Source organism: Leptonychotes weddellii, chromosome 13 (assembly GCF_054177405.1).
Source record: "Leptonychotes weddellii isolate Sample4059 chromosome 13, ASM5417740v2, whole genome shotgun sequence".
Taxonomy (NCBI): domain Eukaryota; kingdom Metazoa; phylum Chordata; class Mammalia; order Carnivora; family Phocidae; genus Leptonychotes; species Leptonychotes weddellii.
Window position 1 is genome coordinate 57,170,641 of NC_138381.1, and position 23,540 is coordinate 57,194,180.

Sequence of the window (23,540 nt, forward strand, 5' to 3'; positions counted from 1 at the left end):
GAATTGTGTTACATCTGTAGATGAATTTGGGGAGAATGTACTTCCTAACGGTATTGAGTCTTCCGGTTCACAACCCCAGTGTGTCTCCCCATTTATTGAGGTCTTCTTTCATGTCTTTTATTGTAGCTTGGTCATCTCCAGTGTGCAGATCCTGCACTCGTTTTCTTAGATTTAGACATAAGTATTTCACACATGTTTTGGAGCTGTTGTGAGTAGCACTTTAGTTTCAGTCCTGACTGTGGATTGCTAGTGTAGAGAGATGGAATTTACTGTCTGTATGTTGACTGTGTGTCTTGCAGCTTTGCAAACTGTGTTACTTGTTCTAATAGTTTTTCTGTAGATTTCTTTGGAATTCCTGTGTACAGACTAGGTTGACTCAGATTAAAGGTGGTTGGATTTCTTCCTTCCAATCTAGATGCCTTTTATTTCTTTTTCTTGGCTTGCTGTTCTGGCTAGAAGCTCCATTACATGTTGAGTAGCAGTGGGGAGAGTGGACATCCTAGTCTTGTTCCTGATCTTAGGCGGGAAGGATCCAGCCTCTGGCCACTGAGTGTGATGTTAGCTGTCCGTTTTTTGTTGGTGCCCTCTATCAGGTTGAGGAAGGGTTCTTCTATTCTTGGTTTGTTGAGTGTTTTTATCATGAAAGGGTGTTGGCAGTTTGTCAAATGCCCTTCCTTTATCTGTTGATAGGCCTTTTCCTCTTTAATTTGTTGATAGAGTGAATTTGGTTGATTGATTTATTTTTTAAAAACTGCATCCCTGGGATAAGTCCTACTTGGGCACGGCATAGATTTGTTTTTATGTGTTACTGGTTGCGAATTGCTAATACTCTGTTTAGGATTTTTATACCTGTATTCATGAGGGATATTAGTTTGTAGTTTTCTCTTTGGTGTTAATAACAGAGTACTACTAACATCATAAAATGAATTGACAGTTGTTCCTCCTCTTAAGGTTTTTTGAAAGATTCTCTAGAATTGGTGGTGTTTTTTTTTTCTCTCTTAAATGTTTGGCAGTTGTCACCAATGAAGCCATCTGCATGTGTAGTTTTCTCTGCGGGAAAGTTTTATCAGCTTCTTGAAAAGGGCAGTTTGGGTAGTTTGCATTTTTTAAGGAATTGGTCCATTTTCTCTAAATTGTTGAATTTATGGGTGCTGGGCTGTCTGTGGTGCTCCCTCATGGTCCTTCAATGTCTGTTGGGCACTGATGCTCCAGGCTTGCATATTGTCAGTGGGTCACTTCTACCCTTTGTGCTGTAGTTCCTATATGCCCCTCATAGGTTAACCATGAGCCACATGTGGCTGTGGCCCTTGGTGCAGGTAACTGTGGTGCCGGCCTTTGCCTGCGGCTGTTGGATGTCTTTGGGCTTCTGAGTATGTGTTCTCCAGCTGTGTGTGTGCGCCTCGGCTCTTGCAGGGAGGATCCTGGGCACACAGGTTGTTTTCCACCTACTCAGCCTGGTCCATAGCCCAGGTGCTGGCTGCCGGTTACAGACTGGTCCTCATAGGCTGAATGAGAGAGCCAGCCTCCGCTGATGGTTTGGCTACCTGGCCAGCCATTGAGGATGGGTCCAGGGCTTGACATCTTGGTGAATAACTTTCCTTGGAAACTGATCCACGCTGATATGGGCACTTGTAAGTGGAGGTATCCTGTGGGGACCTGTTGGAAGACAATAGCCAAATGAGAGCAGGGAGATTTTCAGCTCACCAGAATCAGGAATCCTCTTCAGAAATAGTACCTTGCTTTCTTGACTCAGTAAAAGTGAGTCCGCTGGTGGAGGGAGAGGAACCCCTGCCTCCGTCCCCACAGCAGCAGTGTTATGTTCTTAAAGAAGAGGCAGGGAGATGGAGAGGGGGCCATGTGGAGATGGGAGTGACGCTGCCACAAGCCAAGGAAAGCTTGGGGCTGTCAGAACCTGGGAAAGCCAAGGAATGATCTTCCTGAGAGGTTTCAAAGGGAATGTGGCCTGCTTACTCCTTGCTTTTGGACTTTTGGCCTCCAGAAATGTGAGAAAATAAGCCACCCTTTTTGTGGTACCTTGTTATGGAGGTGGGCTGTGCTGAATGGGTAGGCCATGGCCTCCCTTCACTGGGGGTGGCTCAGCAGAGGCCCAAGCCTGGTTGGAGTCAGAGCCACTTCCTGGCTGCTGCCTGCCTCTGTTGTGCAGAACTTGCCTTTTTTCCCCTAAAAAACGGGTTAAGTGGTGTCTCATTAACCCTTCTTAGTCGTTCTGTTCTCTGGTTCTCATAGTGATTGGTTTCAGAGCCAGGACGGATGACTTTGTGTTTGAAATGGGAGCGAGGCCAGGCCCTTTGCAGCCTTCAGGAGGCTTGCCCTTTTTAGAGTACATTGCTTTTGTCTTGACTTACCTTCTTTCTTCTATAGTCTCACGATGATCTTCAAATTTTTCTCCTAAGGTTGTCTGTCTTTAGATTTCTGACTAATTGTCTGTTCAGACTTAGATTCAGCGAAGGCTCCCAGGCAGCACGAGGCTCTACCACCCTGTTGCAATATGTTCTCTCCAACTTAGCACAGCACTGCTCATCCCATCTCAGAGGGGCAGCTGGACAGTGAGGTGGGGGTGTGACATGCTCCTTGAGGCAGTAAAGAGGACAGGAAACTTCTGGGGCAAGCAGACAGCATGGGGAGCAGCTCCGCGCGTCCAGCAGGCTCGGTCCAGCACTTAGGAGTGGCTGCTTTGTTTTGTAGTATTTTAACCACATCAGTATCGAGGACTCACGGGTCTACGAGCTGACCAGCAAGGCCGGACTGTTGTCTCCCTATCAGATCCTCCACGAGTGCCTTAAAAGGTAGGGCGGGTGCTTCCCCTCCTGAGAGCAGTCATGGGGGCTTCTCTTTTGGTGCCCAGTGTCTTTACTAGCCATTTATCCTGGCTTAAGAGGTGCTGTTAAAGGTGGGGCTGTTGCAAGCGTTCCGTGCTTGCACAGAAGCCCCTCGTGCCTGGCGGTCAGAGCCCGTGATGGGGTGTACGCAAAGACTGCCCTCCTTCTCAGCTGAGAAGCGGTTTGGGGAAAGAGTTGGCACTGTCTTCAGAGAGCCTTTAAAGGGCTTTCCTGGAGTTGCTGTTTCCTCCCTTCTCAGCTGATGTCACCTGTTTTCTCTGTTTTTTCTTAAAGAAACCATGGAATGGGTGACACATCCATCAAGTTTGAAGTGGTTCCTGGTAAAAACCAGAAGAGCGAATATGTCATGGCGTGCGGCAAACACACAGTGCGCGGCTGGTGTAAGGACTGCCTCCCCTGCTTCTGGCCACCCCGTCACAATTTCTCATGACTGCTGGGGCGGTGGCTCCCTGCTTTGTGGCCTCTCTGGCAGCCCTGAGCCTCTGTGGCTTGGTCTCTGGCCACTGCTCTGGCATCTTTCCCGAGCTCCTGCCTTGGGTGCTGACTGCCTGCAGTGTGTCCACTGGCATCTCCTCTCGACCTCGGAAAGGCAGTCACCCGCAGGCGGGACTATGGGAGTCCTGCCCACACCATCCCTGTCATCCTGGTTCCTGGGATTGGGCTGATCGTTTGGGTTAGACCGTGTGTTCTCCTCCTGCCACCAGTGCCCCATCCAACCCGTGGTCCCTGTGGCAGGAGGAGGGGTGTCCTGGAATGGCAGCAGAGCCCCTGGCCTGCCATACTCTGTGTCCCTGTGTTCCGGTGTCTGTGTGCACCACCTGTGCTCTTTACCGAATTTGGTTCTTGGAGTAACCACTTTTTAAAACTTTTAAATATTTTATTTATTTATTTATTTATTTTAAAGATTTTATTTATTTATTTGAGAGAGAGAGAATGAGAGAGAGCACATGAGAGGGGGGAGGGTCAGAGGGAGAAGCAGACTCCCTGCCAAGCAGGGAGCCCGATGCGGGACTCGATCCCGGGACTCCAGGATCATGATCTGAGCCGAAGGCAGTCGCCCAACCAACTGAGCCACCCAGGCGCCCTAAAACTTTTAAATATTTTAAAAGAAAACCTTGTATGACTATTATAAACACAAAACCGGTGCTGTGTAAATTGGAAGGTAACATACCAGTTGTCCCTGGGAAAATCACAGAACCACTTGCACACCCAGGTGTCCCCGTGATCCAGCAGACACCAGTCCTCACGGAGCCACCTTCTGGAGCAGGCAGGCGGGCGGAGGAGGGACTCTGGGCCATTGACCCCCCGCCCCCCGCTTCTGGGAAGTGTGGCCCGCCTTGCTCAGCCTAGCCATAGGTGTCTCCTGGCACTCACTGTTCTCCAGACCCACTCTGCTCCTTGGCCCTGCCTTCCCTCTGCATAGAAACCCCCCCAAAGTGCATGCACCCCCTGGAAACTCCTCTGGGCTTTCTGGCGGAGTCTGTCCTCCCCTGTGCCTGCCGACACTCGTTGTTGCTTGTCTTTGTCTCTGGAAGTGTGGGGTGTGGTGGGAGGGAGGCCTTGTCAGCTATACCTTGGGCCTGTGCTGATTTCCTGAGTCTCTGAGGGGGCTCTTCTGTAAAGTGGGGTGGGGTAGGTCCTGGCCTCAGCTTTGTGAGACCTGGTCCCCAGTGCAGGGCTAGAACATGTCTCTACCCCCTCTTGTAGAACATGCCCTCAGCTGGGTGGGGGCATGGCAGGTGTGCTCCTGTTTCAGGGAGCTGGCCGTGTTGGCTGGATGTTAGGGACTCCCTCTCCACATTTCGTCTTCCTCACAGGTAAGAATAAGAGAGTTGGAAAACAGTTAGCCTCTCAGAAAATCCTTCAGCTGCTGCACCCACATGTCAAGAACTGGGGGTCTTTACTTCGCATGTATGGCCGCGAAAGCAGCAAGATGGTCAAACAGGTAACTGGGTCCCCCTGGGCCTAGGGCAGCCTCCATGCTTCTCATCCTCTTCCCCCACCATGGAGCACGTGTTTGGGGTCCTGCTGTCACGGGACAAAGTTGGGCAGCTCTGCTCTTGTTCAGTGCTGCCTCTTGGGCCCTCTGCTGGCCACGTCTGTGACCTTGGGGGATGGGAGGTCATTCATGCTGTGTCTCCCTCCCTGAGAAGCCTGGGCCTGGCACTGGCTGTGTGGGAAGGGCCTGCCCAGCAGGAGGTGCAGCTGGTGGTGCTGGCAGCCCAAGTGGAGAGGAAGCTTCTGAGCTGAGCCCTGTTGTCCCCTGCCCTGAGCCCGACGGGGCTGGAAGCCCTTGGATTAATTTGAGGACCCCTAGGAGCTTGAGGGAGAGTAAGAGATGCAGGGCAGCTTTTCCTGGCTATGAATACTAGTTTACCTTGTATGTGATCTGGTTAGTGTCTGCTGTTTTGCTGAGTTGTTGAGATTTAAATCAATGCCCTTAGGTTTGTGTGCTCTGTGAGGTGGAAGGAAATACTGGGAGGTGTTTTTGGTTTTTAATTTTTCCCCTGATGTTTCCAGAAATAGTTTGGGTTATTGGCACCCCAGTAAGGGGAGGGGTGGTCATTGTGGCATCCCTGAAGAGGCGCTCGTTTGGGACTTGACAAGGTGGGGTGAAGGAGGTGACACTGGGCTCATAGGGTGCTTTGAGGAACCTCAAGGTGAATTGCTGATATAACTCAGATGCAGTGCAGATGAGGCTGACTTCCGCCTTTATATGCCTTACTTTTGTGCATCATCTTGGACTAAGATTGAGAGAGAGAAAGCCTGCTTTGGCCCATGAGTGGAAACCCTCCCAAGGTTGGAGGGTGAGGGTCTGGTCTAGGCACAGCGCTAGCTTGCATCTTTTGGAGGACAGGTGCAAGGCACTGCAGGTGTCCTCAGAGATGGTCTCTTCACCCAGGAAGGGCCTCAGGACAGCTTGGTCCTGCACTGAAGGTCATAGGGCACGCAGATATGTAGAGAGCCCTGTGTGTAGGGCTAATGGGCTCCCAGCTGGGCCCCAGTGCCGGGGTATGTCCCATCTGGCAGCGTGCCATTCTGCTGACTGAGGCTGTGCTCTGGTCATTCCGTTCTGAGGGTCTGGGCAGTGCGAGTGCTCAGCACTGATGGCAGGAGTGGAGGCAGTTGGTTGCCTGGGTGCCCTTGCCTTATGAAGGGAAGACGCCATAGCTTCTTCCTGCTGAGGGTGAGGCAGAAGTGGGGGTGGCATGGTCAGAAAGTGAGCTGGGCAGCTGTGGACTGGTCTACGTTCTCTGTGGCTTTGTCAGCCTGCCGGGTGTGGGTTGAGGGTGGGGCAGCCGGTCTAGGGTCATGCAGCTCTGGCTGCTGGCCACATTGTGTCGATGAGGTCTGTCCCGGGCATTCCTGAGAGTGAGGCACTGTGCTCCCCCAGGAGACCTCGGATAAGAGCGTGATTGAGCTGCAGCAGTATGCCAAGAAGAACAAGCCAAACCTGCACATCCTGAGCAAGCTGCAGGAGGAGATGAAGAGGCTGGCCGAGGAGAGGGTGAGCATGCAGGCTTGGCCAGCACCACAGGCCATGGCCCCTCTACTCCTTCATCCCCTTGCCCTCAAGGGAGGGGAGGGGTATCGAGTCAAGGTCAAACTGGCAGCTGTGGGGGTAAAGTCAGCCCGCAGGAACCCATCCCTGGCTCCTGATGCCTGTGTAGTGCTCCCTCTTCCCAGTGAGTCCTCAAAACTTCCAGAGTAGATTTCCTTTTCTTTGTGTTTCAGCATTCATGACACTTGCATCAAATTACTTCATTTTTTAGTTATATTATAGAGCTCTCAGCCCTGGCCTACAGCTGTGAAGGGCCTGGCTTCTGGGTGTTTCCACCCAGTACCAGCTGTTTGAAGGCAGGTACAGTGCACCTGTGAGGCCTCCCTTACTCAGGGTCATGTGGGTGACAGACCGCCATCATGGACCTCTTCTTCAGGCCCTTGGCATTTCTGTGAGAGAGGAGCATTGCTCACAGGATAATTTGACCCGGGTAAGGCTCGGTCCTGGTGAAGCTTCCTGAAGCTACCCGCCTGAGGGGCTTCTAGGCTTTAGGACCTTTTTCAGCTGTGGTCTTTGCCCGGGCCTGTATAAAACCCTGAGAAGGTTTTATTTGGCTTTTCTGGCCCAGGAGATGCCTCACTTCTGCCCTCAAGTTGGAGCGGGGAGAGAGACCCACCCATGTGGCTTGTCCCTGGTGGCTGTAACTTTCTTGGCCTTTCACTTCTGGGTGTGTTGTGATTGCCAGGGAAGCACCAGCACGCAGTACTCTGAGATGGCATCCAGGCAGACCCAGCCAGCCCCCTATCCGGCCCACTCCTCAGGCCCCCCAGGGCTGGTGCCCTCCTACTCCAGAGGCTACCTGGCACCAGTGTGCTGAGCTCACCGTTCCCCTCTCTCCCGCCCCCCCCGCGCCCCCCGCCTTGGGCGCCTCTTGCTGGAGGTTGGGCTGGGCCATGTGTTCCCACATCGTTGGCATCCCTGACCTTTGTTCTTCTTCCAGGAGGAGACTCGGAAGAAGCCCAAGATGTCTATTGTGGCGTCTGCCCAGCCTGGCGGTGAGCCCCTGTGCACTGTGGACGTGTGAGGGAGGCAGCAGGGGCAGGCGCAGGGACTGCCAGCTCTGCTGCCAGGGACACCACGCGCCGCTCACTCTGCAGCCTCCGGGCCTCTGATCGGAGTTCCTCCCCTGCGGCCAGGCATCTGAGGCCGGGGCCAGAGGGGTGGGGCTCTGGTGCACAGGGACAGCAGGGCCACGCAGCTCTTCCTTGGGGGCCGCCCACAGGTCTGAGTGGACGTGTTCAAGGATGGACTCAGCTTGCCCACATGGGTGAGAACCAAGAACTTGGCAATAGCTGTGGATGACCTCTGCCTCTGGGGACTTGCTGCAGACTGGTTTGATGAAGGTTTTCCTGAGTGTCAGTATGTAACATGCACGGACAAGAAGTGACAGACTGAGAAAGTGGTGGCTGAGTCCTGTGGTGCCCTGTGCCCCAGGCTCCCACAGCGCACTGCAGAGGTCTGGTCAGAAGGTGTGCGCTGGCACCCCCTCCCCTGCCTCTTGTGTTTTCCCTTTTTCTCTGAAAAGGTTATAACAGGAAGGAGTATTTCAGACCTTTTTGGCTTAAAATAAACACAATTTTAGAATCAACTATTTTTCAGAAATTGCAGGCAAGCCCTCAAGGTGATTCTTTTCAATCCTTGAAACATGTTGCCAGTGTGAGTGTGAAGTCAGCTGGTCTCCGCCTGGCTTGTTGTCCGGGCCCTGGGCTGGCGTGTGGTCCATTTTTTCTGAGTAAGTCTTAATGTTCTAAAAACACGCCTTCTTAGACACCAAGGCCCCTTACCTTCACTGGCCTCTGGCAACTTTTTACTAAAGATTTTTGCACAGTCAAGTCCATCTGTCCACCCATCAATTTTTAAAGCTTTTATGATATTTTAGCATTTGGGAAGAAACTTTTACAGTGAGAGTAGAAGGTAGATTTGGAATCACGTAGCAGATATAAACAAGTGAAGCCTTTTAGCACGAGGATTTTAGAAGAGGAAACCAGGACCGTTCGTGTAATCTATCCGTGGTCACAAAGTGACGCTCCTCTCCAGAGCTGGCACAAGCATGTGGAGGGCGGCGGTCTTGCCTGTGACGATGGCTGCACTGGATTTCAGAGGCACCTGCCCTGCGCAGCCAGGCCTCATGGCCACCTGTTCCTTTGACCAGCAGGCAGTGCTCTCCAAGTGGCTCCTGCAGATAGGTGCAGGGGTAGGTGTGTCCTTGCCCTGAGCTGCAGGGGACGTGGGTATGCTTGGGGCCCTGGGTTGTCCCCACGTGCAAGGTCGCGGTGGCCATCCGCTTCCTGTGCCTAGGGCCTGTTCAGGGTGCCATGTGCTCTCGGTGCACGGTCGGCTGCAGGGGCCCACCGCTGGGCTGCACTGTCCACGGCCGTGCCTGTTCTCCATCACATCCCCCGTGAGCACCAGCACGCAAATGATGGCATTTGTTTTCAGGAATCCAGAATGCTGGTCTTGTGTGCCACCCACAGTGTATCTCTCCCTTACCACCTATGTGACTGAGGTTAGCTTCTGTGTTGACCTTTATAAAAACCCTCAAATCAAGTTGCTGTAATTAGACACTTGCTTCTGTCTTGCCTCCTGTCTGCAGCTGTGAATAATCATTTGACTATGACTGTTAGCCCTCAGAACAGCCAGATGCGCCATTGTGAACCAAAGCTTCGTGCACACGTGTTAACTAGAGGCCGCGAGCCTTGCTGCAGCCTCCCCGTGTCCTTCCTGTGTCCGTGTGGGTGTGAGTGTTGTGTGCGCTCAGCCATGCCCTGGGGGCGGAGGGCAGGGGGAGCCCGTGCTGATGCCACCTCCACGTGGCCACTGGCCGTCACGTACCTTCCAGGCGGCGGCTAAACTATGGCTGTGAGGGTGAGCCTTGACTGAACGCATAAAGCAAAATTGTCCCCAAAGGGAATGGCTGGTGTTTCTTTCTTCTAACCCTGTGAGGCTATGGGGCTTGTGGACCCTCAACTGGCCAGAACGCCCCCTTCAGTTGCCCCCCCGGGGGCGGAGACCTTTTTGCCTGGTCACACCGCTCCTTCGGTAGCTGGGCAGTGTTCCATCCTGGCTCCCAGCTCCAGTGGCTTCCCTTCAGGGCTAGGGTGCGGATGGAACCTCACCTCAGGGGGCGCAGGAAGAACGGGGCAGACCACCGGGCCTACCTGCAGGAGACGGCCCCTCACCATGTGTTCTACCCCACATGTACAGCTGGCCCTGGGCCAGGAGAGCCACATCTCTGCTCCCCTGGGGTTAAGCATAAAACCTGATGCTGTCAGCACACTGCTGTGACTTGCAGCCGTGCAGAGGGGCTGGCAGTGTGCTAGCGGGAGGTGGAGGCTCAGACTTAGGCTGCTCAAGGTGCCCCGTTGACCTTGCCCCCCACACCTGCAGTGGGGGGGGCAAAAGGGAGCCCCGTGTGCTAATGATTTCATCACAATAACAGCTGTAGTTCAGCAACTATTTATTCTAGCACTATATCCCAGCTAACCCAAAAAGAACTGGACAGGTGTGGCGGGGAGTGGTAGGGGACACGCTACAGGAGCCTAGGGTCACAGGGACAGATGGACCTTGAGTGGGTCAGCCAAGTCTTGTGCCCTCTAGGTGCTGCCTGAGCGTCCTGAGGCGAGGCAAGGCAAGGACTTGGGGAACCCCTTGGCTGCTGCCCGGGTGATGAAGATGGCCCCATTCTGAAAGGGCAAGTTTCCAGTCCTCCAGGGACCTAGCAAGAGGCAGCAGCCCCGGTTTCTTGTAAGGTATCCTCTGGGGGCTCTGGTGGGGACTGGGCTGGAGGGTCCTGGGGTGCCAGGGCCCCTGCGCCATTGGGGTGCTCCACCCTCTCAAACAGGAGGAGCATCTCACAATGCGGGGTTTGCGGGAACAGGTCCACAGCCACAGCCTTAACAGGCCGGAAGGGGCTGCCCTTCACCCGGTTAGATGGGGCCCTGCAGAGGCTGTGGTGGAAAAGGAACGTCAGGGTCAGCCACATGGGTCCACCAGGTCCCCAGTCCACCCTGTCCTGGGGCCACCCCAGGCCCCCCACCTCACACTCACTCTACAAAGTTGCCCATGGCTGCCCGGGGGTTGCAAGAGACATACAGGAGCCGCTTGAGGTTCTCAGCTTTTCGGACTGCCAGAATCACTTTGGAATCTGAGGAGGTCCAAACGGGATGGGCATCAGGCCTGAGGCTGCGCAGTCTGGTGTGCCACCCAGACATCCCTGCCCCCCCCCCCCCCACTTCCCCATGACACCTCCCAGATGGAGGCCACTTACGCAGGCCAGCACGGGGTGGGTCCAGGATGGCAACGAGCTGCTGGGAGGCTAGTCTGCTCACCAAAGCGGGCACCAGGTCCTCGGCTCTCCCACAGTGGAACTCCACATTGCTCAACTCTGGACATGGAACCATAGCCCTGTCACAGGGGACCCAGGACACGCTCTCCCCACAGGGTCTGCCTGGTATCTTGAAGTCCCAGGCCAGAGGTGTCTCGGGAAAGCCTTCTGGCTAAGGAGCTTGCTCACCCTTACCCAGCTCCAGCGTCCTGGGCACACAGTCGGAGCCCTCCTGCACCCTCTGCCCCTCACCGCACCATGGGCCCTAAGAACCACCTGGTGGGCCCCAGGGGCGGTGCTGAGGTATGCAGCAGGAGCATCTGTCGCCCACCCGCTGTATGGAGCACTGGCTCTCACCATTGTTTCGGGCGTTCACCCGGGCATCTTCCACGGCTTCCTGGCACAGCTCAATCCCCACGACTCTCTTCACCCTCTGAAGTCAGGAAAGGACAGTCGTGGCGCCCCGTCCCATCCCCACCCCCTCAGCGAGGGCCACGGCAGGAGGCATTTGGGGAGTGAAAGAGGATCCGGAATAGGTGGGGGGGGGGGGGGCACTGGGGGTCACGAGGCAGGTGACGACATGGGTGGGGTTGTCAGGCGGGGCAGGAGGGCTCACCGGGGCCAGCGCCAGGCCGATGGTGCCAGTGCCACAGCACACATCCAGCACTGTGCTCCCTGTGTCCAGCTGGGCCCAGTCCTGGATGACTGTGTAGAGCACTTCGGCCGCCAGAGTGTTTACCTGGAGAGCAGGCCAGCAGCATCCAGGAGGTCAGCGGAGCCTCCCTGCCCACGCTGACCTCCCCACCCCCAAACACTTGCATTGCCTGGGGGCCTCCATGGCCCCATCCCTGGGTCACTCACCCTCTTCCCAGGTCTCCAGACCCCACCCCTCCCCCCATCTAGCCATCTGAGTGCCAGAGGCCCAGTCCTTGGACTGACCCTCAATCCTATCATGCCTGGCAACTTCGCCCAGTCTGCTGGCTTTGAAAAGCAACTTGATGCTGATACCCCACACCTCACCTCTTTTCTGAGTGCCAGAGCTCACACCAGAACCCTGGCATCACCCCAACTCCTGTTCCTACCCCTCAGAGGGCCCTTTTTCCGAAGGGTTGTCAGAGAATCTAATGGCAAATGATCTTTTTCCTACCTTACGGTGCTTGTGGCTCTCCTGCCTGGACGTTCTCCCCAGGCTAATCCCTTATCACTGCCCTAGCCCACTGTCCCCATCACATCCTGACGTCAGGCCTCCCTCCGTGTGTCCTTGTGATCCCCCAAAATTTGGGGCTACCTGGAAGAAGGCGTGAGGAGAGATCCGGAAAGTCAACCCCAGCAGGTCCTCGTGGATGCACCGGTCTCCAGCCACGTGCTCCAGGGGCAGGCCCTCCTGGCTGGGAGTCTTTCTGTGGGTGGTAGGGTTAAGTCCATCAGTGTCACCAGCCCTTGCAGGGACCCGCCCCACCCCTTCCCAGGCTCCTCACCGCTGTCCCTCCTCTACAAAGTAGAGGCAGGTCACCCCAGTGGCCTTGCCTGGCCCCGCCATGAAGTGCTGCGCCAAGGAGGCCTTCAGCCCAGCCAGTTCCTCAGGGCCCAGTTTCTGGGTAGGCAGCAGAAAAGGCCTTGTAAGGCTGCGTCACAGCTCACTGTGGCCCAGACACCCTCCCCCAGGAGAGCCACCCTGCCTAAGACCTGGGGGTGGAAGTAGACAATGGCCATGGCTTGGCCACGGCGGCTGGTGCGCACAGTCAGCTGCTTCCAGTGGCCTGAGTACGTCTCCGGGTTGTACGCCGGATATGGAGTGGACCTGTGGAAGCCATGAGTGGCCCTGAGTCCCCCAACATCTGCCAACCAGGACTGGGTGAGCAGCATCCCTGCTCGCTCTTCCAGCTGCACCTGCCAGATCACAATCCCAGAATCCCCCCAGGCAGATCCTCTGCTCCCAGACCACCTCAGAACTTCTCAGGGCCCCCAGCCCAGCCATAAGCCCTCACCGGATGAACTCCTGGAAGGCCTTCACCACCTGCTTGGTGGCCCCAGGGATGTGCACGGTGTCAAAGGGGGCTGCCACAGCACACGTCCCGCCCTTGTACTTGCCAAGCCGACAGCCGACTGTGTTGTCCTCCCCGTCCACCCCAACGCCGACCAGAAACTCACACTTATTACGATACTCGGTCTGCAGGGAGGCAGAGAGACATGCCTGACCTTACCCTGGCCGTCCAGGGATGGCGGTCCACAAGTAACAGTCACACGATGAATACCAGAAGTAAATGCAAAGCAGGAAAAAGGATGGTAGAGATAAGAGATAAGCGAGAAGAGCTCCTTTAAGAACATAAGATGAGTTTCTGGCCACACCAGCCGGGCCTGACCTGCTGGGGTGATGGCCTAACCCCCTCCAGCGGGCAGCAGGCCTTGTTGTGCTTGTGTCTCTGCGAGAGTAGCCAGGGCAGCAGGGCGCGGTTGGTGCTCCCAATTTCCCTGCAGGATGAGGTGGGGCCAAGGTTGGACTCAGTCCGCTTCCCCTGCAACCATCCCCAGCCATTCTCCAAATGCCCAGGTGCCCGGGCCCCTCCCTCAGGACCTCACTATCCACGCTGATTATACGTGGATCTTACTGGCTAACTACCCAAAAGACTGTGCAGACCCTGAGGATGTCTGTACAGGGCACAAGATGGGCTGAACAAACATAGAAACGAGCAGAGCTCTGGGGCCAAGGGGGTGATCTGCACCCACACTTACTTGGCGAGCTTCTGTAGCACCTGCTCACACTCCAGCCGCTTCCGCTCCAGCTGCTCAGCATAGGGCACGGTCCAAAGAGGTGTCACTACATCTGCGATGCATGTGGCCGTCGGCTCACCCTCATCCTCACGCCGCCTCTTCCTGGCCATAGGATCAGCCTTGGGCCTGGCCAGGCGCACGCTGAGTGGGCGGCCCTTCCAGAGGGCACCGTGCAGCACACGCAAAGCCTTGTCCCGCTCAGCAGCACTGCGGAATGTCACAAAGGCGCAGGGAGGTTGCCCAAAGAGTTTGGTCTTATGAGGCTGCAGGCCAAAGCGGCCCAGGAAGCGGCGGACATCACTGAAGCTGGCATGGCGGGGCACGTTCTGCAGCTCCAACTTGAAGATCTCCGAGGTAAACAGATCGTCCCTGATGTAGCTGTAGAGCCCAGGCTGAGGCACGGACTCTGCAGCCGCCCCAGCCCCCCCTTCCTCCTCCTTGTCTTCCTCCTGGGGGGCTAGGGCTGCAGGGCTACCCTGGGCACTGCTGCTGTCTTGGCCGCAGCCCTCCATGGGCACAGGGCCCTGTGTGGAGACAGACAAGGGCTGGGCTGAGGGCTGGACCCTAGAACCTGAACGGTCCAGCTCCCCTTGTCCCACACCCGACCTCCATTAGTGCACCCTACGCCCAGCCTCTTTTCCCCTCTCCCAACTTACCCCCTATCCCACGTTTTCTCCTAGCGGTTACCTACCCCACCTCCATCTCCCCCTATTCCCCCCTCCTCCATCTCCTCCGTCTCCCATCAGGATCTCCCTTCACTTTACTTCGTTGTCGAGCTTGTCACTCATCGTCTGGTCCGTCCGCTGCCCGGACTGGGGACACCCACGAGGACCGCCTCCGCCGCCCCGTCCTGGGCCTGGCACAAGGGAGGCAGGCGCTCAGAGGGCGGCTGCAACGCCGCGAGGCCGCTCGCCGGCTCCGCCCCGGGCGGGGGCGGGACTCGAACCCTCGGTGCTCAGGTTCGGGTCTCGGGCATGGGGTACGCCGCCCGCCCGCCAGGGGCCCGCGCCGGCCGCTCGCCTAGCTGGCCACTCTCCCGTCAGCCAGCGCGTGCAGCCGAGGCAGCGCGTCTCTATCATCCTGGCTTCCGGTGACGTCATCACAACGCGCCAGCTCCGATCCCCTGTCCCTTCGAGAGCCCGAGGGGTGCGCGCCGCCGCGGGGCGGAAGTGCGCGCGAGGGCCGCCGGGAGGGCACGCTCCCCAGGCTGCCGGGCGGGTCGGGCATGCGCCGCGGGCGTTTTGGCGGGAAGCGCGGGGCGGGCTGGACAATGAGAGTGTCCGCAGTGTGAGCCAATAAAGCTGCACTGGTTTTGAATCGCGTCGCGTTTCCCGCCGCCGGGGTCAGGGGTCGGGGTTCGGGTCGCGGGGCGGAGGGAAGAGCGGGAGGGCGGGAGGCGCCGGCGCCAGACGCGGAGGAGAGGAGCTACGACCAGCCGCCGAGAGGCCGCGGAGCCAGCGACGACCGAGCCAACCGAGCCGCCGCCGCCGCCGCGCCCCCATGGCGGCCGCCAAGGTGCGGCAGGGCCCGGGCGGGGACTGGGTGGGGGCCGGGAGGCCGAGGTCGCTATCGGCGGCCACGTGGGCGGCCCGCGCCGCCGCCGCCAACCCCCGCTGGCTTGTGGGCTCGGTGCCTGCGGGGCCTCAGTGGCGCGTGGTTGGAGCTTTGGGGAGCGCGGCCTGGGGCCTTCGGGGCCGTGGCTCGCGATGCCTGGGGGAGCGCGGGCTTGGGGGCTGCGGGGCGCCCGCGTGACCTTGGGGCGGTCCCAGGTGGGGCCGGGAGCTCCATCCGGGCGTGGGGCGGCCCGCCGCCCAGGCTTCTTGGTCTCTAGTTCACTTCGCTGCTCGCCTGAGACGAGGGGCGGGTGGCCGGTTTCCTCCGGCTCGGCCCACTTGCAGGCTTCCCACCAAAACCGTGCGTCCCTTCCTGCCGTCGCCTACGCAGCACTTCATTCATTCTGTTCTCATGTCTTGAACCGCCACAGGCCTCTGTCGCGGAAGCTCGCATTCCAGCCGGGTGGTCGGGTCGTAGCCGCACCGACCCAGGGTGGGGGCGGCTTTGTTGACTGCGGGACATCTGCTCGGGTTGAGCTGGCCTCGGCGGAGCAGCAGTGCTGTCCAACCAAGGAAGGCAACGAAGCTTTATATATGTTCTTTTTTGGCTCGAGTTTGGTAGTGAAGTTTCCTAGTTTTTTATGGACTACAGATCACCAGACCACGTGTTTTGTAAGACCTGAACCTAAAATATGATCCTTTGTGCCCTGTAGTTTTCTAAACTGGGTCAGAATTTTACGGCTCTTTTTTGTACGATTTCTGTCGACGCATCAGCTTTCTGATGTAAGATAAAATTGCTGACAGAACTGTGAATTCCATGTAAATACTAACAGTTGTGTAGTAATATTTTTGCCTTCTACTAAACAAGAGCACTGATTTTTTTTCAACCAGTAGAAATTCAAAGGGTTGCTTTTTGATTAAAGGGTGGCACTCTTCTTGAGGCTCTCTTCCGTCAGTATGTCTTTTAATCTTCACTTAGCATTGTCATTATCAACATTTTACAGGTGAGGAAACTGAGGTGCAAAGTGGTGAGGCAGTGTCTCTTTGGCCAGTAGGGGGCCCAACTTTAGGGGCCCCAGTCCGACTGTCCACACGTGTGATTGATGCATCTGGGGAGGGTGCTGAAGTTCAGCATCTTACTGCACTCTGAATGTGGGTGCAAACCTTTCTTTGTGTGAAAGACTGTGGGCTTAATCTCTTGCTTTGGGATAAGGCTTTTCACTAGGAGGGATTGCCCACTGTAGGCACTGTTGAGCTCTGGGTTGGGGCCAGGCTCTAGGGCCAGCAGAGTCACCTCTCTGCACCTCAATCCACAGGACACCCATGAGGACCATGACACCTCCACTGAGAATGCAGATGAGTCCAACCACGATCCCCAGTTTGAGCCTATAGTTTCTCTTCCCGAGCAGGAAATTAAAACGCTGGAAGAAGATGAAGAAGAACTTTTTAAAATGTAAGTAAGCTCATGTTGCTCCAGGCATAGGAATCGTTAGTGTAAGATTGAAGTACGGTCTTTATGGGTGTCAAGGTCTTGGCCTGACTTTTAATTGGACTGAGGCTAAAGAAAGGGCTTGGAATTGTGTGCTGACTAATCCTACGTGGAAATTAAGGCTGCTGTTAGAATCCATTCATTGGTTACCTCTTCCCTGGGTGCCGCTGCTTCTGGTGGCCAGTGCTGTGGAGAGCACAGGTGCTCCCTGGTGTCCTGTCCCTGCTGCTCTGTCCACAAAGGTGCATCTCCACAGCCCCCGTCCTTGCAGCCTTACAGGCTTGTTACCTCTTTGTTACCTCTAAGACTCCCATGGCACCCTTCCTCTGGTTGAACAGGGAGTCTCTATTATTATTATTATTATTATTATTTTGCACTGTAGACTGGCATCTTGAAGTTTGTAAGCTCCCAATTCAGTGTTTTTAATGCACAAAATAACACCTGGAATTATAAGTGAAAGGGGGTGGTGTTATGCTTACCAAGATTACTGTCTAAGAGTTATTCTACACGTGTGTTTTGACACCTTCACTGAGAAGCTACAATGGCAAGGGACATTTTTTTTTTTTTTTTTAAAGATTTTATTTATTTGACAGAGAGAGACACAGTGAGAAAGGGAACACAAGCAGGGGGAGTGGGAGAGGGAGAAGCAGGCTCCCTGCTGAGGGGCTCGATCCCAGGACCCTGTGATCATGACCTGAGCCGAAGGCAGACGCTTAACGACTGAGCCACCCAGGCGCCCCGGCAAGGGACATTTTTAAGTAGTGCTGGCACCAGCCATGTGTTGAGATGTTTGTGACAAAATCAGTGCTGCCGAGACTGACCTGTTGCCTATACTCAGAATCACAGGAAACACTAGGCTCTGTTACAAGTTAATGGAAATAGGCTGGAGTGTTCTTCCTGTCCAAGCTTGTGGAGTTCCCCCACACCCCTTCAGATTCTACCCAAGAAGCCAGCTGAGGGTTTGAGTGCTTTCCTGGGGTGGGGGGTCGGGCAGGAACAGTGACCCCTCCCTCTAAGGAAGGCAGACTGGGGAGACCAACCCCTTCCCACCACGCCCAAAGGTCTGGGGAGGGAGAGTCACATACAACCTTTTGGTCTCAGAGAGTGGTGGGCGTGTCCCTGAAGACACTGGTTCTTGACATCTCTGCTTTGCCCAGAAATGGTGCAATAGCCAAGGACTGGTTCCTCCCAGGAGTGGGGACTACTGCTGGTGCTGTTGCTGACACACACACACACACACACGCACGCGCGCGCGGCTGAGAACTTTTGGTGATCCTGGACACAGGCCCTTCCTGAGGGAAGTGAGGCCAGCAGGTCAGGCCTTTGCGTCTGGGCCCTTGAGCTCCAGGTGAAAGCTTTGGTGGCATCCTTGTGAGGGCACTGTCTCCCTTAACAGAATTGAGCTTGGGGGAGAGAGCAGAGTGTTGTGCAGAAAATGGACCAGCAGGGCTTGGGTCGGGTGGGGAAGGGAATGGAGGACATCAGCCTAAAGTCCTAAAGGCAGGACTGCTGGGCTCACCATGTGGGCTTTGGTGCCTACCTGGGTGGGGGCCTTGGCTGGGCCCAATGTGAGGTGCTGTTCTGGGCAGGAAGGCAGGGTGTTGGGCCAGAGCCTGGCGGCCTGAGCAGAGGTCTGCAGCCCCCTCTTTGGGTTGGGGGGCCAGGGAAGCAAAGGGGGCATCTCACAGCAGAGGGAAGGGCTGGCCCTTTGGAGGGCAGGGGTCCTTGACCTCCATCTGCTTCCAAGCTACCCCTGTGGCCCTATGGGACACCAGGGGCTCCCCTGCACTGTGATGACGGGCAAGCCCAGCGTACTCAGGGCGGTATCTTTGCTGAGAAGTTGGGCCTTTCTGTTGGAAATCTCTTTTCTTTTTCATTTCATAACTTGAAATTGTTGTTTTGCTCTTTTGGTAATTTTTGGACTAATAGTCCTCAAAGTGCAAAGAAAGGAAAGGGCGTCTATGGAGACACCAGATACAGCTATTTGTTCAGTGCACAGAAAACAAGTGTTCTTTCCAAGCCAGTGTTTGACTACTTATTTCCCTCTGCCCATCTAAGCTCTCTCTTAATGGCTTTTTTTGAAGGCGGGCAAAGCTATTCCGATTCGCTTCAGAGAATGATCTCCCAGAATGGAAGGAACGAGGCACTGGTGACGTCAAGCTTCTGAAGCATAAGGAGAAAGGGACCATCCGCCTCCTCATGAGGAGGGACAAGACCCTGAAGATATGCGCCAACCATTATAGTAGGTGGCCTCTGGGGACTGTGTTTTCACGCTGAGTCCCACACGAGGATGCTTCAGGTCTTTGGGCAGGTTGCCTTCAGTGCTGCACTGGGAGCCTGGGAGTGCATTGTGACATGGGTGCATATTCGTGGTGTTTTCTGAACTTAAAGTAGGGAATGAGGTGTTCCCACATGCTCTGAACTCGGAGCAGACTTTCAGAGAAACTTCTGGCATACGGGGTGTGGAGTCCAGGCAGATAGGACATGACGGGGTGGACACAGAGCCCCATTGTGGGCTTGGGACCATGAGGTGCCTGCCCAAGGACTGGGCAGTGTTGTGAGGACGTGTGCTCCCATATATATTTGATGTGCCCAGTAGGAAGCCCTCCCACTCTTCAGTGTGTTTTGTCCCTGCAGGGTGTCCCCTGAGGAAGACACAGAAGGGAAAAGGGGTGGGGAGAGAAGGTGGCTACCTGTCCTTGTGCCTGTGAGACTGAACAGGTAGTGACAAGCTGAGGCCTTTGGACAGGTGTGATGCACCATCCTTGGGCTTAACATGGTGGGGATGGGGGTAGAGTCTGGGAAAAGCCCCCTCAGGCCTGGCCTGTGAAGGGGCAACAGTAAGTTCCCCACCGTAACAGTCTCTTGGCTTCTGGGTTGTCCTGCAGTGCTGTGTGTCTTGGGAAGCAGACGTGTTTTGGGCTGCATTCCTGATCCAGTGCCGTGTCTGCGTTACTGGGTAGAATGCATGTCTGGCAGGGCAGGGCCCCTCATCTGGGCACACAGGGTGACCAGGCAGGAACCTGAGCAGAACAGCCCTTGAGGGTGATGTGGAAGGATGGGCAGGTTTGCAGAGGTCCTGAGGGGTGGTGCAGAGGGGCTTTCATCTCCTTCCTTTTTTTCATAAGATTTTATTTATTTGAGAAAGAGAGCGCAAGTGAGCACGAGTGGGGGGCAGAGGCAGAGGGAGAGGGAGAAGCAGACGCCCCACTGAGGAGGGAGCCCGATGTAGGGCTCAATCCCAGGGCCCGGAGATCATGACCTGAGCCGAAGGCAGATGCTTAACCAACTGAGCCACCCAGGTGCCCCTTTCATGCCCTTCCTTAGGGGGCTGCTTAGGTATCCTCTCGTGAACCCCACCACCCCCTGTCTTCCCTGGCCCTTGGCCTCCACTCCAATTTGAATCGCTCTGCAGGGGTTTTCCTGACACCCTGTGCTTCTTCCAGAGCCTTGTCAGGTCACTGGGTTGTTTCCAAGTTGTAGGTGGCTTCCGGGCCTGGTACATACCGTAGAGCCCTTGAGGGCTCAGGCGGGTGGTGGCGGGAGGCGGCATCCGTGCCTCTGTGCTCTGTACAGCTTGAGGGCTTGCCACGTGTCTCCATGAGGATGGTGTGACTGGTCCCGGTTCAGATGGTCGCGTGTGCTTGGGGCTGGGCGTGGGCCAGCCCACATCCCTGGAGACCTTTGCCAGGGGTGCAGGGGCACACCGGTGGGTGCGGCATTGGGGGTGCTCTTGTTCTTTGCGCAATCTTTCTCCCTTTTCCGCCATTGGGGCTGCGCAAAGCCTGAGGACCCTCGGGTAGCTGTGCTTATTCCAGGTCATAGCTTTGTCTTCCATGATGTATATCACAAGCCCCACGGTGTCCACTTCTGGTGGCCTCGTCCCCCAAGTCCCTGGACAATGTCAGAGTGGTTGCCCTGGTCCGACCCCATGCCCTCCTGGGGGGGGTCACCCTGCTTACGGTTTCTGTCCCCCACCTCCCGATGGGCCAGGTCTCTGATGGTGTGACTGAGCGTGGACACAGCCACGTGATAGGTGCTCCACAGGAAGGGCTAGGTATGAGTGGCTCTGTTGGTGTTGGAGCCCTTGTTCCAGTGGAATTGGAGAACGCTTGCTGAGGTGTTCTCGGGTCAGGGAGCAGGTCACCCTGTTTCCAGATTTAGGACAGTCTTGGTTTTAAGTGAACACGAGGTATTTGCAAAGAAACATGTTTAAGATCCCTGTCCCACGGGACTTCGTTTAGGCCTGGTTGGTGGACCCCAAAGTGGGACCTTGCGTTGGCAACCAGGCCTTTTGTGGCGGGGTGGCCTCGCCGCAGTTGACAGGACTCTCACTTGTCTCCTCTTCCCCAGTCACGCCGATGATGGAACTGAAGCCGAATGCGGGCAGTGACCGTGCCTGGGTCTGGAACACCCATGCTGACTTTGCCGACGAGTGCCCCAAGCCAGAGCTGCTGGCCATCCGCTTCCTAAATGCTGAAAGTAAGCAGAAGGGTGCTGGGCCCTGGGGACTGCCTGACTGCGGCCACTCGTCTGACAGGGCTTTGCAGGGAGAACTGGTTGTGCCTGGGAAGTGTGTGGTAGGGGCTGGTCCCACCGTGCAGTCTGGTGCTCCCTTGGGGGAGGGATGCAAGCCCTGTAGTTGAGCCATGTGCCAACGAGGCCTCATCTGGGCTTTGAGGCCACGAGCAGGGTCTTTTCCCTTTTAACCTCAAAGGGGTCTGGGCATTCAGTCTACCCCGGGCAGGCCTGTCCCTTTCCAGCCCCGGTTGTCAGAAGTGCCCAGTGGGCCTCGTCTAGCAGCTGCTCTGACGTGCCTGGCAGGCAGGCCCCTGCCCTTGGTTGTGCACGGCCGCCAGTACCATGTACTGCTCTGCCCAGATTGTCACAGCGTCAGATGGAGGGAGACAGCCCAGCATAGCCACCGGTCTCAGGAGGGACTCGAGAAACAGTTACTGCTCCATCTGAGTAAGAGTGAGCCCAGGGCTGTGTCCTTAAGTCCAAATTGGCCATGGGATGAGCCATTTGTGAATCTTGACTCTTCAGACCCTCCAGGACGTGTCCCCTTCACTGCTCAGGGATCTTAGGAAGTCTCTTCTTTCCACAGATGCACAGAAATTCAAAACAAAGTTTGAAGAATGCAGGAAAGAGATCGAGGAGAGAGAAAAGAAAGGTGACATGGTGTCATGGGTAGGGGACTTCCTTGCAGACTCACTCTGCATCCGGCTGCAGCCCCAGGCGGGTGCTTTTTCCGTCTGCCACAGAAACATCCCAGGGTGCTGTGACCACCTCAACCTGTCAAGGGTGATACAGCCGTCTGGGGACACAGGGTACTTCTTGGGGAGTGAGCTGGCCATCAAGGCCCCAAGCACATGCTCCCTGGCCTGGCCTCACAGCACCCAGCCAGGTGGTCACGTAACGACATCTGGCTAGAGTCCACGGCCGAAGGGGCCTCAAGAGGTCCTTGCAGTCACCTGCTTGCTTGGGGCCCGACGATGGCTGCCCTAGTAAGGGACCTGACCTAACTGAGCTCCCTGACTCCCGTCCCAGGCATGAGCTCTTAACTCGTTTGTGTGCCCCTGGAGGCTGGCTTGGCCGGCACGTGGTGAAGCGGCCTGTCCTGTCCTGCGGCCTTGGCCCAGGGCCACAGGAGGTGGATGGGCTGCAGAGAGCGGCGCTTCCCGGTTTTCTTACTGCGTCCCCCTATGTCTCAGCAGGGTCGGGCAAAAACGACGATGCCGAGAAGGTGACTGAGAAGCTAGAAGCTCTCTCCGTGAAGGAGGAGAGCAAGGAGTCGGAAGACACCGAGAGCAAGGCTGGAGCGGAGGAGGAGCAATAAGCCACCTCCCCTTGACTTCTCTTCCTTCCGTTCTTTTCCTCCTTTTTCTTTTTTTAAATTTTGCCCTGCCCCTTCTTTTCAGTTTGTTTTTATTCTGTTTTGTTTTTACAAGGGACTTTATATAAAGAACTGAATTCCAACATTCAGGTTGTTTTTTTCTAAGTTTTTGCCCTATTGAAGAAGACTTCAGAAAATCCATTCCCCAGTCATGAAAATGTACTGTGCTCACTTTCTTTTCCATAGTGGAAACACTTATTTATAGTCATCAAAAATAGTGAATAAACGACACATTCGAAACCTGCATGGAGGGCAGGACCGTGTATGCGCCGGCCCTGTCCTGGGAGCAGTGTGGGTGCCTGCTGGCTCCGGGCTGTTGGGGCAGCGCTGTGGGGCCCACGCGCTGCCACTGGCTTAGCCTTGGCCTGGGGGCTGCTGTTGGCCCCTGGGGCTGTGCTGTGTCTGAGGTGGGGCGGCCACACGCTTCTGCCTTGTGGCAAGGAGTAGGTAGGCTTTTGTTGTGTCTTGCTGTTGTTTTTTGCCTCGGGGTCGGGGGGGCCTGGGGGAGGGAAAGGAAGACCACCAGAGTGCCCTGGCTTTTCACACAGGAAGGCCAGGTAGGTTTCCAGGCTTTGGCCAAGGCTGCGTTTGGTTGGCCCTCTGCCCTGGCGGAGGGAAAGGCCGGTCCCCTGGCACACTTGTCCAGTCTGGTGCAATGTGTGAGGGGGTGCTTGGCCCCACAGCCCTCCTTGGATACCCCGCTGCCACCCTCAGAGAAAACTGCCCTACCCGCTCGCTCGTGGCATCTGCATCTGGGTAGAATTGTGGACATCTGCTATAGCTTTAAATATAAAGGGATGCTTTCGAATGCAAATGGGTGCCATTTGGGGGTTCCTCTTGTAAAACAAATTGTGTCTGAACGTTGTCCTAAATCGGGGAGAAGGGTTTTTGGTGCACCAGCAGGCTTTTCAAAGCACATGGTCACACGTGGTAATGTGTGTCCTGGGAGGCCAACGGGGCTGCGGAGTGTGGCCATACTGCCCTCCAGCGGGGGAGGAGCAAGTTTGGACCCGGCCCTGGGGTGGATTACTCTCACTCGGCTGTTGGCCATTAACACCTGCTGAAGGCACTTTACAGTGTGGC

The 23,540-nt window shown here is 56.1% G+C and overlaps 3 protein-coding genes and 1 non-coding gene across 7 annotated transcripts in view; 3 read left to right on the forward strand and 1 right to left on the reverse strand.

Annotated features, from left to right (window-relative positions):
• Positions 1–9,334, forward strand: part of DGCR8 (DGCR8 microprocessor complex subunit) — a 34,757-nt gene extending 25,423 nt beyond the window's left edge. For all 3 annotated transcript variants that reach the window (XM_081801620.1, XM_081801622.1, XM_081801621.1), the window contains exons 10-14: positions 2,707–2,807; positions 3,135–3,241; positions 4,679–4,806; positions 6,256–6,369; positions 7,364–9,334. In XM_081801620.1, coding sequence (XP_081657746.1) covers positions 2,707–2,807; positions 3,135–3,241; positions 4,679–4,806; positions 6,256–6,369; positions 7,364–7,447 — 534 coding nt within the window. In that variant the 3' untranslated portion in view covers positions 7,448–9,334. The remainder of the gene's footprint in view (positions 1–2,706; positions 2,808–3,134; positions 3,242–4,678; positions 4,807–6,255; positions 6,370–7,363) is intronic.
• Positions 9,335–9,863: 529 nt separating this feature from the next.
• Positions 9,864–14,590, reverse strand: TRMT2A (tRNA methyltransferase 2A). The gene is made up of 12 exons (XM_006746445.3): positions 14,284–14,590; positions 13,481–14,043; positions 13,111–13,219; positions 12,736–12,917; positions 12,434–12,548; positions 12,226–12,341; positions 12,036–12,147; positions 11,364–11,486; positions 11,105–11,180; positions 10,691–10,807; positions 10,471–10,567; positions 9,864–10,370 (listed from the first exon to the last, which is right to left on the reverse strand). The coding sequence occupies exons 1-12, from the start codon at positions 14,305–14,307 to the stop codon at positions 10,139–10,141; spliced, it is 1,866 nt and encodes a 621-aa protein (XP_006746508.1). The 5' UTR covers positions 14,308–14,590; the 3' UTR covers positions 9,864–10,138.
• Positions 14,591–14,872: 282 nt separating this feature from the next.
• RANBP1 (RAN binding protein 1) lies at positions 14,873–22,701 on the forward strand. Of its 2 annotated transcripts, none has more exons than XM_081801624.1 (6): positions 14,873–15,034; positions 16,389–16,525; positions 18,646–18,803; positions 20,915–21,043; positions 21,669–21,734; positions 22,276–22,701. In XM_081801624.1, exons 1-6 carry the CDS (start codon positions 15,020–15,022, stop codon positions 22,398–22,400), a joined length of 630 nt encoding a protein of 209 aa, XP_081657750.1. In that variant the 5' UTR covers positions 14,873–15,019; the 3' UTR covers positions 22,401–22,701. The 2 variants fall into 2 exon arrangements, with proteins under 2 accessions (XP_081657750.1, XP_081657751.1); XM_081801625.1 differs by having other exon boundaries at positions 14,874–15,034; positions 22,279–22,701.
• LOC115937526 (small nucleolar RNA SNORA77) lies at positions 21,767–21,892 on the forward strand. Its single transcript, XR_004072795.1, has one exon. It is a non-coding gene; the product is annotated as a small nucleolar RNA SNORA77 (small nucleolar RNA).
• Positions 22,702–23,540: the final 839 nt, after the last annotated feature.